Source organism: Littorina saxatilis, linkage group LG14 (assembly GCF_037325665.1).
Source record: "Littorina saxatilis isolate snail1 linkage group LG14, US_GU_Lsax_2.0, whole genome shotgun sequence".
NCBI classification, from domain to species: Eukaryota; Metazoa; Mollusca; class Gastropoda; order Littorinimorpha; family Littorinidae; genus Littorina; species Littorina saxatilis.
In genome coordinates, this window is record NC_090258.1 from 895,233 (window position 1) to 910,390 (window position 15,158).

Genomic DNA, 15,158 nt, shown 5'->3' on the forward strand with positions numbered 1-15,158 from the left:
ACACGCACTTCAGTGCAAACTCACCGCGCAGACAGTCGTGTAAAATGCTGTTCACGTGGCCCAATTTCAACAGACTCTTGACACACACTTCAGTGCAAACTCACCGCGCGGACAGTCGTGTAAAATGCTGTTCACGTGGCCCAATTTCAACAGACTATTGACACACCTCAGTGCAAACTCACCGCGCAGACAGTCGTGTAAAATGCTGTTCACGTGGCCCAATTTCAAACCGGGTTCCCGCCGGTTTCTGAGCGATTTTTACCAGGGCAAAAACACTGAACTGAAAGTCGTTTACCACTCTTGCATTTAGTGAGTCAAGCTTTTCCACGTGACATAATAGGCCAGTCACTAGCCTGACTGATTGCAAGAGTATTCACTCTTTCACAAGCCATTCAAACCCGACACAGCTAGTTCTGGAATTCGTCCATTTGCACATCTACACACATCTACACACATATACACACATCTACACACATCTACACACATCTACACACATTGTCATCTGACGGTTTGTCTTCACAATCAGGAAACTGAACCTGAAATCATTATAGCTTTGGAATTTTGAATTTGAACTATGTATCTGCCTTTCTTGGAAACCTGGTCCGCACAATGTGAGACTTATCGGGATGGAATGTCTGCTTGTGTCGCCTGCTAATGAAAGCGAGCCGTAGATGGAAATGTGGTTTGTCTCTTACCGGGTTGGCCATGTTGGAAGTTCTTGTCTTAGCGGCACCCTTCACTCTGAAACACATGCAGAAAGGGGGGGTGGGGGTTGGGTCAATGAATTAGTCAATGAATGTACGAATGAATGAATGAACTGATGGTTGGATGAAGGAATCAACGGATGACGCGGGATCGCGGGTGGGATTACAGAACACATCAGATGATTATTTATTTATTTATATGAAGTCTTATATCGCGCGCGTTCTCCAGACTCGGATTCAAGGCACAGGGATCTATTTATGCCGTATGAGATGGAGCTTTTTACACAATACATCACGCATTCACATCGACCAGCAGATCGCAGCCATTTCGGCGCATATCCTACTTTTCACGGCCTATTATTCCAAGTCACACGGGTATTTTGGTGGATATTTTTTATCTATGCCTATACAATTTTGCCAGGAAAGACCCTTTTGTCAATCGTGGGATCTTTAACGTGCACACCTCAATGTAGTGTACACGAAGGGACCTCGGTTTTTCGTCTCATCCGAAAGACTAGCACTTGAACCCACCACCTTGGTTTGGAAAGGGGGGGAGAAAATTGCTAACGCCCTGACCCAGGGTCGAACTCGCAACCTCTCGCTTCCGAGCGCAAGTGCGTTACCACTCGGCCACCCAGTCCCGATGAACATAAAAAAAAATATGAAATAAATACCGCCGTTGTTGATCTAGCAGACAAAATGAAGATTAAAAGTGCCTTCCAGTGCCGCCAAACATGATCATTTTAGGCGTGTTCTAAATAGGTTATCGAGAAACGACACGTTAAAACGTGTGTCTTTGTGTATTGTAGAGCTCTGCAAATATCTGCCTGATAAAGCTGTGGGCGAGATTCGCAGACACTTACTATACGTGGCATGGGTTGAATCAACTTTCTACGTGGCATTGGTTGAATCAACTTACTACGTGGCATAGGTTGAATCAACTTACTACGTGGCATAGGTTGAATCAACTTACTACGTGGCATAGGTTGAATCAACTTACTACGTGGCATAGGTTGAATTAACTTACTACTTGGCATAGGTTGAATCAACTTACTACGTGGCATAGGTTAAATCAACTTGCGTCAGGTAATTTCATGGGCATTTTCAGAAAAACAAACATGAGGTGAACTATTTGTTTGGACATATAATATGATTACCGAAGAATATTTTAGCCAATTCCAAAAATCTATCTGATCAAATAGAGCTCAGATGCGTGTAGGAGTGTTTGGTGTAGTGTGTGTGTGCGTGTGTGTGTGTGTGTGTGTGTGTGTGTGTGTGTGTGTGTGTGTGTGTGTGTGTGTGTGTGTGTGTGTGTGTGTGGGTGTGTGTGTGTGTTTATGTGCCTCTGAGTTTATATAAATGTGTGTCTGTGTGTCTATGTATGTGTCTGCCTGTCTCTCTCTTTGACTGCAGCAATGTAATTTCGCGTCGGCGTTTGGTCAAACGGGGATGCCAATTTGAAAAACATTGACTTCACATCTAAGATAGGCAGAGTTGCTGAACTCCCCGATGTGATAATGTTAAGGCATAAGATACGTTTTAGGTTCGTCAAGACCTGTCCACCGTCCCAATACACCAGTTAACAGTTTCGGCGTTTACCATGGAACAAAGAAGGAAAGCGGAAGAGGAAGCAGTACAAACATACTCGCAAAAAACGATCTGCGCACGCGTTCAAATCAAAGGGGGAAAGAAGGAAAATCGCGTGTTTGTGTGCCCGATGCAATCCTTAGAACCTTTAGCTACACTCTTTTTTCGAACACTCAAAAGCAACTTCAGGGCTGGAAGACTACAAAATTGCACTTTCTGTCGACTGAATCTACGCTTTCTCAAATCAACCGGAACAGGAAGAAGAAGAAAAAACTCTCGAAAAAACGATCTGCGGATGCGCATTTTTTCACAAACAGGAAACCAGAAGAGGAAGAAGAAGCAAAAGTGCTCGTAGAAAAAGATGTGCGCATGTGCGAATCTAAAAGGGCCGCGGAACTGTTAATCCGTGTATGCGTAACAAAAGGTGACAATGTGCGGAGGTATAGGTATTTTTTCTGTCACTATTTGGTAACCAGTGTCAAATTTTGCTGACAGATATTCATATTTTATCCCCCCCTCTGCTTCTTTCTCTCTGTAAACTTGTAGGGCTAGTTATTTTTCGGTAACTTACCCAACAACCAAAATCACTTACCCAACAACGGGCCTGAATCCTCGATAGCTCATGGGTAGAGACTGTACACATTGTGGATCTACTTTTTGCGACTCAAAAGTTCAGAACACTCTAATGTACAAAATATACATTTCTGGAGCAAACAATACAACCATGCCGCATTTAAACCAGTAACTACAGGCTTGAACACATGAATCTCAATATAAAATCCATGAGTTTGGTTGTTTTCTGAATTCAGATCTGCCGTGCACAATCGTTTATCGCTAGCAAGATTCCAAGGAAAAGTAACTCTCATACTTTGTCTACCGACACGAGTAGTTCCCCTTCCAGATTTCGGCTGCATCGACAAGACTGCAATCCGACGGTCGTTTTCAACAATATTTCATTTTATAAACAGATCATACGCAATCAATTGCAAACATTTAATCAACTTAAAGAACATGCAGCGGTTTCATACACTATTTTGCCCCAGAAAACTTAACTTCATACAGTTTTTAACGTTGGAACACGGGTGTAAAACTTCGTCTGCTAGTCACATTCGAGGAAAGAACATTTTCTGAGCGATACCAAAACATGAACAGAACACACACTATCTGCCTTTACCGCCACAGCAGAATGAAAACATAACTGTGTACTTGATTTTAGTTCAAAACATGGAAACTGACAAGAAGTGTTAACAAAGTTGAATGATTTGCACGGAACTATACAACCGCGCAGTAATCGATCGCCTGCGCATGTAGACTGGTTGGGTGAATATGATTCGATCAAACTTTCGCACAAAAACTCCTCTTTTCTTTGAATAACTGAAGAAAGGAGGGATAAAGAGGTTACATACCTCGTCTCAGTGATTATCAAAAATAATGGTCTCAGTTAGCGGATCATGAAAAATGATCCGCTAACTTCGACCATTATGATAATCACTGAGACTCGGCATGTAACCTCTACGTGTGTGCGTCCAGTCGCTAATAGTCTATATGTAACACATTCAAAACTTGACTTGTTTTGAACATGTACATAAAGCTAGGTTTGTAGTTAAAGGGAAGAAACTGTTGTTTTTTGGGTAATGTGAACATTGATTGTTACCTCCCTTTAATTAGTCTTTTCAACTTGACTAACTCAGTTTATATTTTTGGATTTAGATAACATTGTTCAAGCTGTTTTAAAAGTGTTTTTGATTAGGTGTTAATTATAAACTTTAATAAGTCGTAAAGATTTTATTGTTAGAAAATCTTCCCGTTTGGAATTTAGAGTTTTAGCGTCACTTCCGCCCTCTGCTTGAGAAGTCGTCAAGATGGTGTGAAACCTCTGGACAACATTTTGGTTCTAAATCAGGTGAATACTGATTTTTACATTGTCATCTGCTTGGTGTATGATTAGTTATTAGTTTAGCAAGATGAATATTATAAATTGGAGTGGTTATTTTTGTAAATCTGTTCCGAAACTGAAATATTTGAAATTCGACAATGTGGTGGGGTTTTGACAGAAGCACCGGTCACAGAAATGGTGCAGAATATTTGTGTTTTTGGTTGTAGTTAATGTATGAAGTGCATAGACGGAAAGATAAGTGTGTTACTGATGTTTTGAAGTTAAAACTTGAATAGGGTTTAGGTTTTGTAAAGAAATTTGGTTTTGAATTATAATTTGAAGTAAAAGAAAGTTTTGCGCATGCGCGGGAATAACCGAAAGCGCATCGCATAGTTGGAAAGTTGGCTGTTGTTGTTTTATGGAACAAAAGTGTTTGTGACTAGTGTTTTATTTGAGGTGAGATTTCATTCCAAGTGATTTAGACATTGTGAATTGAAGAAGTTTGGTCAGAATGGTCAGTTTATCACTGCAGATAAATGTGATTATGTATGGACACTTCTTGTAGCTAGTTTTGAGTTTGTAACAATGGTGGAGTGGAACACATGTGATGTGTGGTATTGTTACAAAGAAGAACAAAGATGGTTAGTCACTGTCTTGTAGGATAACATATAGTCTTTCTGTTTCTGTCAATGAAGATGGGATTGATCACAGTAGGCATAATGTTACTCCTGTGTTAGGAAGAAGATTTTGCTGTTTATAGTTGGTAAATAGTAAATGATGTCTAAATATCAGCTGTTTCTAGTTGATAATGTGGAATGATAGAAAGATAGTGGTGTGTTTGAACACAGTAACTATGTGGTAATTATTAGTCATAATTACTAGCCTCTGGTAATATTTGGTAAATATGATTTGTGTTTTGTTGTGTGCTAATAAGGAAACGTGTTTAATTTCAGAGCCAACCTGTCTGGGTTTCACGTTACATGTCTGACTGAGTAGTTTGTGTTCTTAGATTTTGGTGAAGCACCTTACGAACACTGGGTTTTTTAGGGTTTTTAATTAGGTTTTTCAACTAAGTACTTTAACTGGGTTTTTTAGGGTTTTTAATTAGGTTTTTCAACTAAGTACTTTAACTGGGTTTTTAAGGTTTTGACTTTAAGATTTTGGTCTTTAGGTCTAACACTGTTCTTTAGTCATTGTGTTTGATTTTTGGAAGTTGGGTTTTGTTGAAAAAGAAAACTCAAGAGAATAAAAGAAGTTTGAAACATATTTCTGTATTTGTGTTATTCATTTAACACATAATATCCCCTACCCCCTTTCTTAACATAATTGGTTTTTCTAAATATAACTTGAAGGGTCAAGAGTGTTACAAAATGGCGTCCCTGGGTGGGCTAGGGGGTATGTAGAAATATTAAACAGTAGTAAAACCCAGTGTTCTAGTGCCGCTTCATCATGGCCAGTGGTGGCCAAGAACTGAGCTCTCGGACAGATGTGTGTGATCGTGAAGGCATGACACCGCGCATGCTGGGACGTGGACGGGGGACACCGTTGGCGCGGGGGCTGTACACCACCCCTGGTTCCATTACATCCGACAGTGGACTTTTCATGCCGACATCTACTCCCGAAGTTATTCCAACAGCATCAGGTGCGCCCATCATCGTCCATGTGAAGGCACCCACTCAATCTCCTCGTTTGGGAATTTTTACGGGGACTAAACCAGGCGGAGGCGCGGAAGTCAACTTCAACGACTGGAAGGAAAAGGTAGAACAATTCCTTGAGGAGGAGAGAGAAGAAGGAATAAGACTGTCGCGAGTCCGTGCCAGCCTTAGGGGACTGGCGAAAGTGCAAACCCAACAATGCACCACAGGCGAAGACATTCTCTCCACCCTTCAGTCGATCTATGGGGCTACAAAAACTGTGGAGGACTTATACCTGGAGTTTGTTCAGATGTCGGCCACCAAGTCTGAAAACCCAGCAGATTTCCTAACAAGACTATGGGCAAAATTCAGCGAAGTAAACAGGAATAACCAGTATACCAGAGATGAAACACAACGGAAGGTGTACCATTTGTTCATGACACAGCTTAATCAGCGTCAGCCTATGTTGGCTCTTGAACTGAGAAATCTCCATGGCCTACCTGGTGTTGCCAGTCCAGACCTTGCCCATGTGCTTCGGCGTGTAAGAGAGTTAGAAGCACCAGGAGTGGCAGTGAAAGCTACCACGGCAGCAGTGGGTGTCGCTAGTCCTCAACCAGAGATTGACTACGAGAAATTATCTACCATGGTGGCTCAGAAACTGCAAGCGTCTTCGCTGGTGTCGGACATCAGACAACCGCATCCACAGAGAGACTCTCCAAATCCACAAATGAGGGGGGCGTGCTACGTGTGCAAGGAATTTGGACACTACGCACGACAGTGCCCAAACAGACGTCGTGACAACAGAAGTGAGCAGTTAAACTACCTACAGTCAGGGACGAGAGGCAGCCGCTGACTGATGAGAATGTTCATCGCCTCGAAGAAGCCGCCAACATCTTGGAGTCGGGAGAACTGTACAAACATTCTGTTCGACTTGCTGCATCATTGATGGTGACAGTGCAGCCAGGGAATACTATGGAGCTGCGGGGTTCGCTGAGTGCAGCAGATCATAGCAAGGTGGACATCTTTGCTAGAACAGAGGAGCAGTTACCGAGTGGACTTAAAATCGTTAGTGCTGAAGTACGGAGTGATGAACAGTCGGTGCGCATTGTGTTGCATAACTCGTCCAGACGGAATGTGACAATTGATTCCACAGTTGTGCTTGCTGAGTTGCATTCATCTAACGATGCCACAGACATTGAGTCCTTAGTTGGACCTAGTTTTGAAACTTCATGTGTCCTGAAAGACTCTGTAAGAGCAAAATGTCTGATTGATAGCGGAAGTCAAGTGTCGATATTGAGTGAGTCACTGTTCCGAGAACACTTTGATCAAGATGATTTGAAACCACTTGAAGGACTTAAAGTGACAGGGGCAGGGGGACACAACATTCCTTACCTGGGGTATGTCAGGACAACTGTAGCATTTTCGTCAAGGGTTGTGGGGGTTGATGACTGTGTTGACACCATGTTCTTAGTATGTGCGGATACAGATTACTCTATGAGAGTTCCTGTGATCATCGGCACAAACACTTTAAAACTGCTATCTAACCATTGTGAGCAGGTGGCAGGCAGGGCCTTTGTACATACACATACTCTGGCAGAAGAGGTCCGTTTCATGTACAAAGATTTGAGGAGGGATGACACAGGCCGTCTTGGGTCTGCAAAATTGTTAGGCCCTGAGGTTGTTGTGCCAGCTGGAGAAAGTGTGGAAGTGTCGTGTATTTCCCGCATTGGTACACTGGGTACACGTGATTCAGTTCTTGTCCAAGAGCCAACAGTAAAACCTCTACCAGAGGGAGTCAAAGTTGTTGCGTGCAGAGTGCCTGCTAGCTGCCTGCCTAGATTCAAAGTCATTTTGTGTAATGATTCTGATCATGACATTGTATTGAAGAAGCACCAAGTTGTTGCTGATGTGTATGTTTTCAGCAGCACATATGATTGGAAGCATGTGTATGACACTTTGATACAGCATGATGATGATGATGTAGCCACAGGTGAACAAAACAATGTCCATGATAGTGTGCATGCATGTTCTGTTGATGTTGATGTGGATGTGGATGCAGGGAAAATTCAGACTGAGAAGATTGAATTTAAGTTTGGTGAAGAAACACCAGTGGAATGGCAGACTAAGTTTTCTCAGAAACTGCAGTCCTTTCAGGATGTCTTTGTTCGTTCACCTTTTGATATCACTGCTGCTGATACAGAACCAGTTGACATTGAGTTAGAGCCAGGTCCAGCAGTGAGGAATAGAGCTAGGCCGATACCCCCTCAGGATTTTGAAGACTGTCGAAGACATATTCAGGGCCTTTTGGATGCGCAGATTATTCGGCCTTCAAATTCTCCTTTTGCTTCCCCCATAGTTCTGTGTAGGAAGAAGAACGGTGATCTGAGGCTTGTATGTGACTATCGAGCAATTAACTCAAGAACGGTTAGGGATAGTTATGCAGTGCCGAAGATTGAGGATTTGTTCCTGACGTTGAGTGGGGCGAAGTGGTACACATCTATGGATTTGTGTAAGGCTTACTTCCAGATTCCAATGACTGAGAGAGCTATGAAAATTTCAGCATTTGTGACTCCCTTCGGCGTATTTGAATGGGCTCGCCTCAGTCAGGGATTATGTAATGCTCCGGCCCAGTTCCAGAGAATACTAGAAGGCACTTTTCGAGATATGAACTTGGTAGAACTGATCATTTTTCTCGACGATTTGCTGGTCCATGGAAAAACTTTGGAAGAGCTAGAAGAGCGCACTGTGAAAGTGTTAGAGAGGCTACGAAAGTTCAAACTAAAACTTGACCCAGCCAAGTGTGTTTTTGGAGCAACAGAGATCAAACATCTTGGTTTTGTCATTTCTGAAAATAACATCAAACCAGACCCTGATAAGCTTTCTGCTGTCACTTCCTGGCCCAAACCCAAGACAGTTAGGGAAGTAAAACAGTTTCTTGGCTTTGCTGGAGTATATCGCAGGTTCATACCAGATTATTCTGCAATTGCGAAACCTCTAAATGACTTGACCAAGGGTTATGTGCCCATGAAGAGCCGTGGTTCTCAAAAGAAAAAGCCAGGCATTCTGAATCTGTCTTCTGATATAACCGCCGCCTGGGGTGAGAAGGAGGATAGGGCATTTGACGCTTTGAAAGAGGCGTTGACAAGTGATTTGGTCCTAGGTATAGCTGATAGAACTAGGCCATTCTTTCTGCATACTGATGCGTCGCTTACTTCCTTGGGAGCTGTACTTTACCAAGAGTTTGATGGACAGATGAGAGTGATAGCCTATGCGAGTAGGGGGCTAAACAAATCTGAGCAAAACTACCCGGCTCACAAGCGGGAGTTCTTGGCATTAAAATGGGCTATGGGCGAGAAGTTCAGGGATTATCTTTTTGGTGCGAAGGTTACAGTAGTGACTGATAATAATCCCCTGTGTTACGTCCTCAAGAATGCCAAACTGGATGCAACCTGTCACCGGTGGCTAGCGTCGTTGTCGCTCTTTGATTTTGATTTGAGATACAAACGTGGCGTGACCCATGTTGAGGCAGACCGTCTGTCTAGACGTAGGCATTCTCCACCTGAGGAAGACGAGGAGTATGTGAAGACTATGGAAAAGATATCTTTTTTGATGGATAAAGCAAAGGCTTTTGGAGATGAAAATGATTGCATGGTTGTGGACCAAGATTCTGTGCAAGCTATTTTTCAGGCACACAGGGTATTTCGCACGGTTCATTCTTGTGGTCAGACTGTAGGGATAGGGGATGAGAGACAGGATAGTTCAGAGTCCGATTTGGATGAGGAGTTCATTCCTGCTGTTGAGCTCTTGACGAAAGACCCGTCGTTGATCCCTGAGAATATTTTGGACCCAAAAGAAGCAGTTTTTGACACTGTGTCACATGATGAATGGGTAAAGATACAGGGGGAGGACACAAACTTGAGAAAGGTGATTCGAGCGTTGAAAGAAGGAAAAGAGTTGGTAGCGTCAGAGTTGGATTCCCAAGAGTTCAGAGTGTTCTGTAGGGAAAAGAAAAAGTTGTTTCTGAGAAACGAAGTACTGTACAGAAAAGTAGAGGAGGAAGAAGGAGTTAGGTGGCAGCTAGTCATTCCTAGTGTACTGAGAAAAAAGGCTCTGTCAGGTGTCCATGAGGATTTATTCCATACTCATTTTGATGACGGAGTTGTACAACTTCGAAAGAGATTTTTCTGGCCGTACATGGCACGTGACTTGGAAAAGAAGATTCGACGCTGTGGTCGATGTGTACGAAAAGGGGCGTCACAACAAAAAGCACCTATGCAGTCGATTGTCACTACTTTCCCGTTGGAGCTCTTGTCCATTGATTACCTGACAATAGAGGTAAAAGGTCAGAAGCAGAATATCTTGGTGATACTTGATCATTTTACTAAATTCGCTACTGCCGTCTGTACGAAGGATCAAACTGCGAAGACAGTTGCTACTGTGTTATGGCAAAAATGGTTTTCAGTGTACGGATTTTGTGCCAGGATATTGTCTGATCAAGGTAGAGATTTCGAATCTCAGCTAATCAAAGAGTTGTGTCAGTTAGCAGGCATACAGAAGTGTCGTACAACTCCGTACCATCCTAGTGGAAACCCGGTTGAGCGGTATAACAGGAGTTTGCTCAACATGATCAGAAGTCTAGAAGATGATAAGAAATCGGACTGGAGAAAGAGTTTGCCAGCTATAGTACATGCTTATAACTGCTGTAATCATCAAAGCACAGGGTTTTGTCCCTACTTTCTTTTTTTCGGAAGGCATCCTAGGCTACCAATAGACTTGGCGTTTGGTGTTGATCTAAACCAGTCAAAGAAGACAAAATCTACCAGTCAGTATGTGAGGGACCTGAAAAGTAGACTGTCGGGGGCATATCAGAAAGCTGCTGAACAAATGAAAAAGTCTAGAATGCGGAACAAGGTCAGATATGATTCTTCAGCTCATGCTGCAGAGTTAGAAAGTGGAGATAGGGTTCTTGTTCGCAGATTAGGGCCTAGACTAGACAGCAAAGTCACTGACAAGTGGGAAAAAGATGTGTATGTGGTGATATCCAAAGCTGAAGGATTGCCAGTGTATACGGTACAGGAGGAAAGAGGTTCTGGACCCAAGAGAACTTTACATCGGAATTATCTGTTACCTATTGGGGTTTTGGATGAGAACTGTTCAGAAAAGCTGACTAGCCATAGAGAACCAGTACAAAACCAAGATAAAACTGAGACGAAGTCCAAGGAGAAAGGAACAGAGTTTTGTGAGGAAACTATAGATCAGGAGTTTGACATTGAGATTACTACTGAACCAAAAAAGTTGAGGGTTGAAGCTCCTGTGCTTGTACCGCAGAAGGTGGGGACAGTAGACGAGAAACAAGAATTAGAGGATGTTACTGATGTGCAGACTGTAGAGTCTGGGGAGGTCAGTGGAGAGGTTCCAGATGATGGAAACTCTAGTTGTAGCACTAGCAGTGGAGATTCTGAGTTGGTTGATCAGAATGATGAGGCTAGTGGTGAGTCTGCAGATGAAAATCCTGAACATCAAACTGAGAAAAAAGAGCTCAGGAGGTCTACAAGACCGAGAAAACCGGTGGAAAAACTGAATTTGATGCACAGTGTCAGTGGTAAGGTAGATACGCAAACGCAAACTGTACCTGTTGTCTGTGTGTGTGGGAAAGTTGAAGATTTTCGTCCACCTGATTTATCTGGGGCTTACCTAGATGAAGAACTTGTAGACTGTGTGATGAATCAGTTGAGTGTTTTAATGGAAACACCGCTAAAGAAATCCAGGGTGGTTTTCATTGAGAGAATGTTAACAGGGTTAATGCATGTTTGAGTGCATTGCATCAACAGTGGGCTACTGTTTTTGTCAGTTGTAGTCTTGACTGTTGTGTTAGTCTCCATCAGGCTAAAATTCAGGCTAACAGTTAAGTCTTGGGTATTATGACAAATTGTTTTTGTCGGATTAGCTGTATGAATGGAGTTTTGGTTATGAAAAACATAGTAATACAGTTATTTTGTTATTATGCAGTGTATGGAGAATATGTAGACTGTAGAATATGATGTAAAAAGAGAAATTGATTTTCGTATTAGGAGTTAGTTTTGTTGTTTTTGTAAAATGTTCTTATTTTTCAAATGGAGAAACATTTTTCCTCAGGAGGGGTGAATGTAACACATTCAAAACTTGACTTGTTTTGAACATGTACATAAAGCTAGGTTTGTAGTTAAAGGGAAGAAACTGTTGTTTTTTGGGTAATGTGAACATTGATTGTTACCTCCCTTTAATTAGTCTTTTCAACTTGACTAACTCAGTTTATATTTTTGGATTTAGATAACATTGTTCAAGCTGTTTTAAAAGTGTTTTTGATTAGGTGTTAATTATAAACTTTAATAAGTCGTAAAGATTTTATTGTTAGAAAATCTTCCCGTTTGGAATTTAGAGTTTTAGCGTCACTTCCGCCCTCTGCTTGAGAAGTCGTCAAGATGGTGTGAAACCTCTGGACTACATTTTGGTTCTAAATCAGGTGAATACTGATTTTTACATTGTCATCTGCTTGGTGTATGATTAGTTATTAGTTTAGCAAGATGAATATTATAAATTGGAGTGGTTATTTTTGTAAATCTGTTCCGAAACTGAAATATTTGAAATTCGACAATGTGGTGGGGTTTTGACAGAAGCACCGGTCACAGAAATGGTGCAGAATATTTGTGTTTTTGGTTGTAGTTAATGTATGAAGTGCATAGACGGAAAGATAAGTGTGTTACTGATGTTTTGAAGTTAAAACTTGAATAGGGTTTAGGTTTTGTAAAGAAATTTGGTTTTGAATTATAATTTGAAGTAAAAGAAAGTTTTGCGCATGCGCGGGAATAACCGAAAGCGCATCGCATAGTTGGAAAGTTGGCTGTTGTTGTTTTATGGAACAAAAGTGTTTGTGACTAGTGTTTTATTTGAGGTGAGATTTCATTCCAAATGATTTAGACATTGTGAATTGAAGAAGTTTGGTCAAAATGGTCAGTTTATCACTGCAGATAAATGTGATTATGTATGGACACTTCTTGTAGCTAGTTTTGAGTTTGTAACAATGGTGGAGTGGAACACATGTGATGTGTGGTATTGTTACAGAGAAGAACAAAGATGGTTAGTCACTGTCTTGTAGGATAACATATAGTCTTTCTGTTTCTGTCAATGAAGATGGGATTGATCACAGTAGGCATAATGTTACTCCTGTGTTAGGAAGAAGATTTTGCTGTTTATAGTTGGTAAATAGTAAATGATGTCTAAATATCAGCTGTTTCTAGTTGATAATGTGGAATGATAGAAAGATAGTGGTGTGTTTGAACACAGTAACTATGTGGTAATTATTAGTCATAATTACTAGCCTCTGGTAATATTTGGTAAATATGATTTGTGTTTTGTTGTGTGCTAATAAGGAAACGTGTTTAATTTCAGAGCCAACCTGTCTGGGTTTCACGTTACATGTCTGACTGAGTAGTTTGTGTTCTTAGATTTTGGTGAAGCACCTTACGAACACTGGGTTTTTTAGGGTTTTTAATTAGGTTTTTCAACTAAGTACTTTAACTGGGTTTTTTAGGGTTTTTAATTAGGTTTTTCAACTAAGTACTTTAACTGGGTTTTTAAGGTTTTGACTTTAAGATTTTGGTCTTTAGGTCTAACACTGTTCTTTAGTCATTGTGTTTGATTTTTGGAAGTTGGGTTTTGTTGAAAAAGAAAACTCAAGAGAATAAAAGAAGTTTGAAACATATTTCTGTATTTGTGTTATTCATTTAACACATAATATCCCCTACCCCCTTTCTTAACATAATTGGTTTTTCTAAATATAACTTGAAGGGTCAAGAGTGTTACATATACTCCTTAGACTGTTGGCAGATTGTTCACCTGAGTGTAGAATACGATTACCAAAACAAAGTTTTTAACGTTGGAACGGTGAACGGGCCCTCAAGGGCCTCAACCACTGACCAAGTCAAGTCAAGTCAAGTCAGGTCAAGTCAAGATGTTCAGATGGTCTATGCTCTAGATTTATATCGATCGCGGTTTCGCAACTTGTGGAAATACACTTTTCACCACACCGTTTGATCAATGGACAGCTCTCTTGTTATTTTCTGCGCTAGCACCGAATAAAACTTACCAGAGGTAAGAGAGAGTTTCTCCTTTTCCAGACTGATAGAAGCACGAAGAATCAGAGAATGTGCTCACTCACAACCGTGATGTTGTCAGGAGTCTGGAACAATGATGGCGTTATGCAGACATAATCTATCCGTGCGTCATTCTTGTGACGTCGTTTTTTTCTTGTCAAAAAGTGGCGCTGATTGTGACGTCACACATGAGACATTTAGCTACGAAGGATAGCGAGAGAAAAAAATGCGAAAATTGTGTGTGACTGTGTGTGTGTGTGTGTGTGTGTGTGTGTGTGTGTGTGTGTGTGTGTGTGTGTGTGTGTGTGTGTGTGTGTGTGTGTGTGTGTGTGAGTGCGTGTGTATATATCTATGTGTGTGTGTGTGTGTGAGAGAGCGAGAGAGAGAGAAAGTGTGTGTGTATGTCACGTGTGTGTGTGTGTGTGTGTGTGTATGTGTGTGTGTGTGTGAGTGAGTGTGTGGTATGTGTGTGTGTGTGCGGGAGATAGAGAGAGTGCGTGTGTCTGTGTGCGTGTGTGTGTGTGAGGGAGATAGAGAGAGAGAGTGTGTGTCTGTGTGCGTGTGTGCGTTGCATTTGCACATTATTTGCCTGTTGAAGTTGTGTTTCTGCCTTCCACTGTTTCACACACACACACACACACACACACACACACACACACACACACACACACACACACACACACACACAGTGACACACACAGTGACACACACACACACACACACACTCAACTGAACTCAAAGGGACTCAGCAAACAAACAGCAAGAACAACAACAACAACAACAACAACAAGAATGCAATACAAAACACATAAAACGCACACATTCGCGCATTACACAGAGCGTCAACAAAACACAAGACAGTTACTTTTGTATTTTTTTTTTTATTACAAATAGAATAAGTCCGTTTTACATCCAGTGTCATACAAAAAGCTGCCAGATAAATGTGTCTCAAATGTCTTTCAAATCGTACAAACATGATAACATCTTTACTTTCTCATTAAAAATAATTAATCAATCACAATCATTCGCCGAAGACTTTCTAAAAATTGTTCTAAATGTAAAGTGGCTTGGGGAAGAAATAAAACCAAACAAGAAGCTGCAGCAACGCAACATAAAACATGAATAAATAAATAAATTGATTATAAGGCGCTTAGAACTATTTTAGGATTTGCGCCCTATAAATACCCTTATTATTATTATCATTATTTAAGTATTTGAGACATTC

General features: G+C 41.3%; 1 protein-coding gene and 1 long non-coding RNA gene across 3 annotated transcripts in view; one reads left to right on the plus strand and one right to left on the minus strand.

Annotated features, from left to right (window-relative positions):
• LOC138946837 (sodium/potassium-transporting ATPase subunit alpha-3-like) overlaps positions 1-14,054 on the minus strand; it is a 148,976-nt gene extending 134,922 nt beyond the window's left edge. Inside the window, exons 1-2 of the mRNA XM_070318246.1 lie at positions 13,927-14,054; positions 696-741 (exon numbers count right to left, since the gene is read on the minus strand). Coding sequence (XP_070174347.1) covers positions 696-707 — 12 coding nt within the window. The 5' untranslated portion in view covers positions 708-741; positions 13,927-14,054. The remainder of the gene's footprint in view (positions 1-695; positions 742-13,926) is intronic.
• LOC138946836 (uncharacterized) lies at positions 3,840-13,542 on the plus strand. Of its 2 annotated transcripts, XR_011449430.1 has the most exons (3): positions 3,840-5,227; positions 5,276-5,496; positions 13,337-13,542. It is a non-coding gene; the product is annotated as an uncharacterized lncRNA (long non-coding RNA). The 2 variants fall into 2 exon arrangements; XR_011449429.1 differs by having other exon boundaries at positions 3,840-5,496.
• Positions 14,055-15,158: the final 1,104 nt, after the last annotated feature.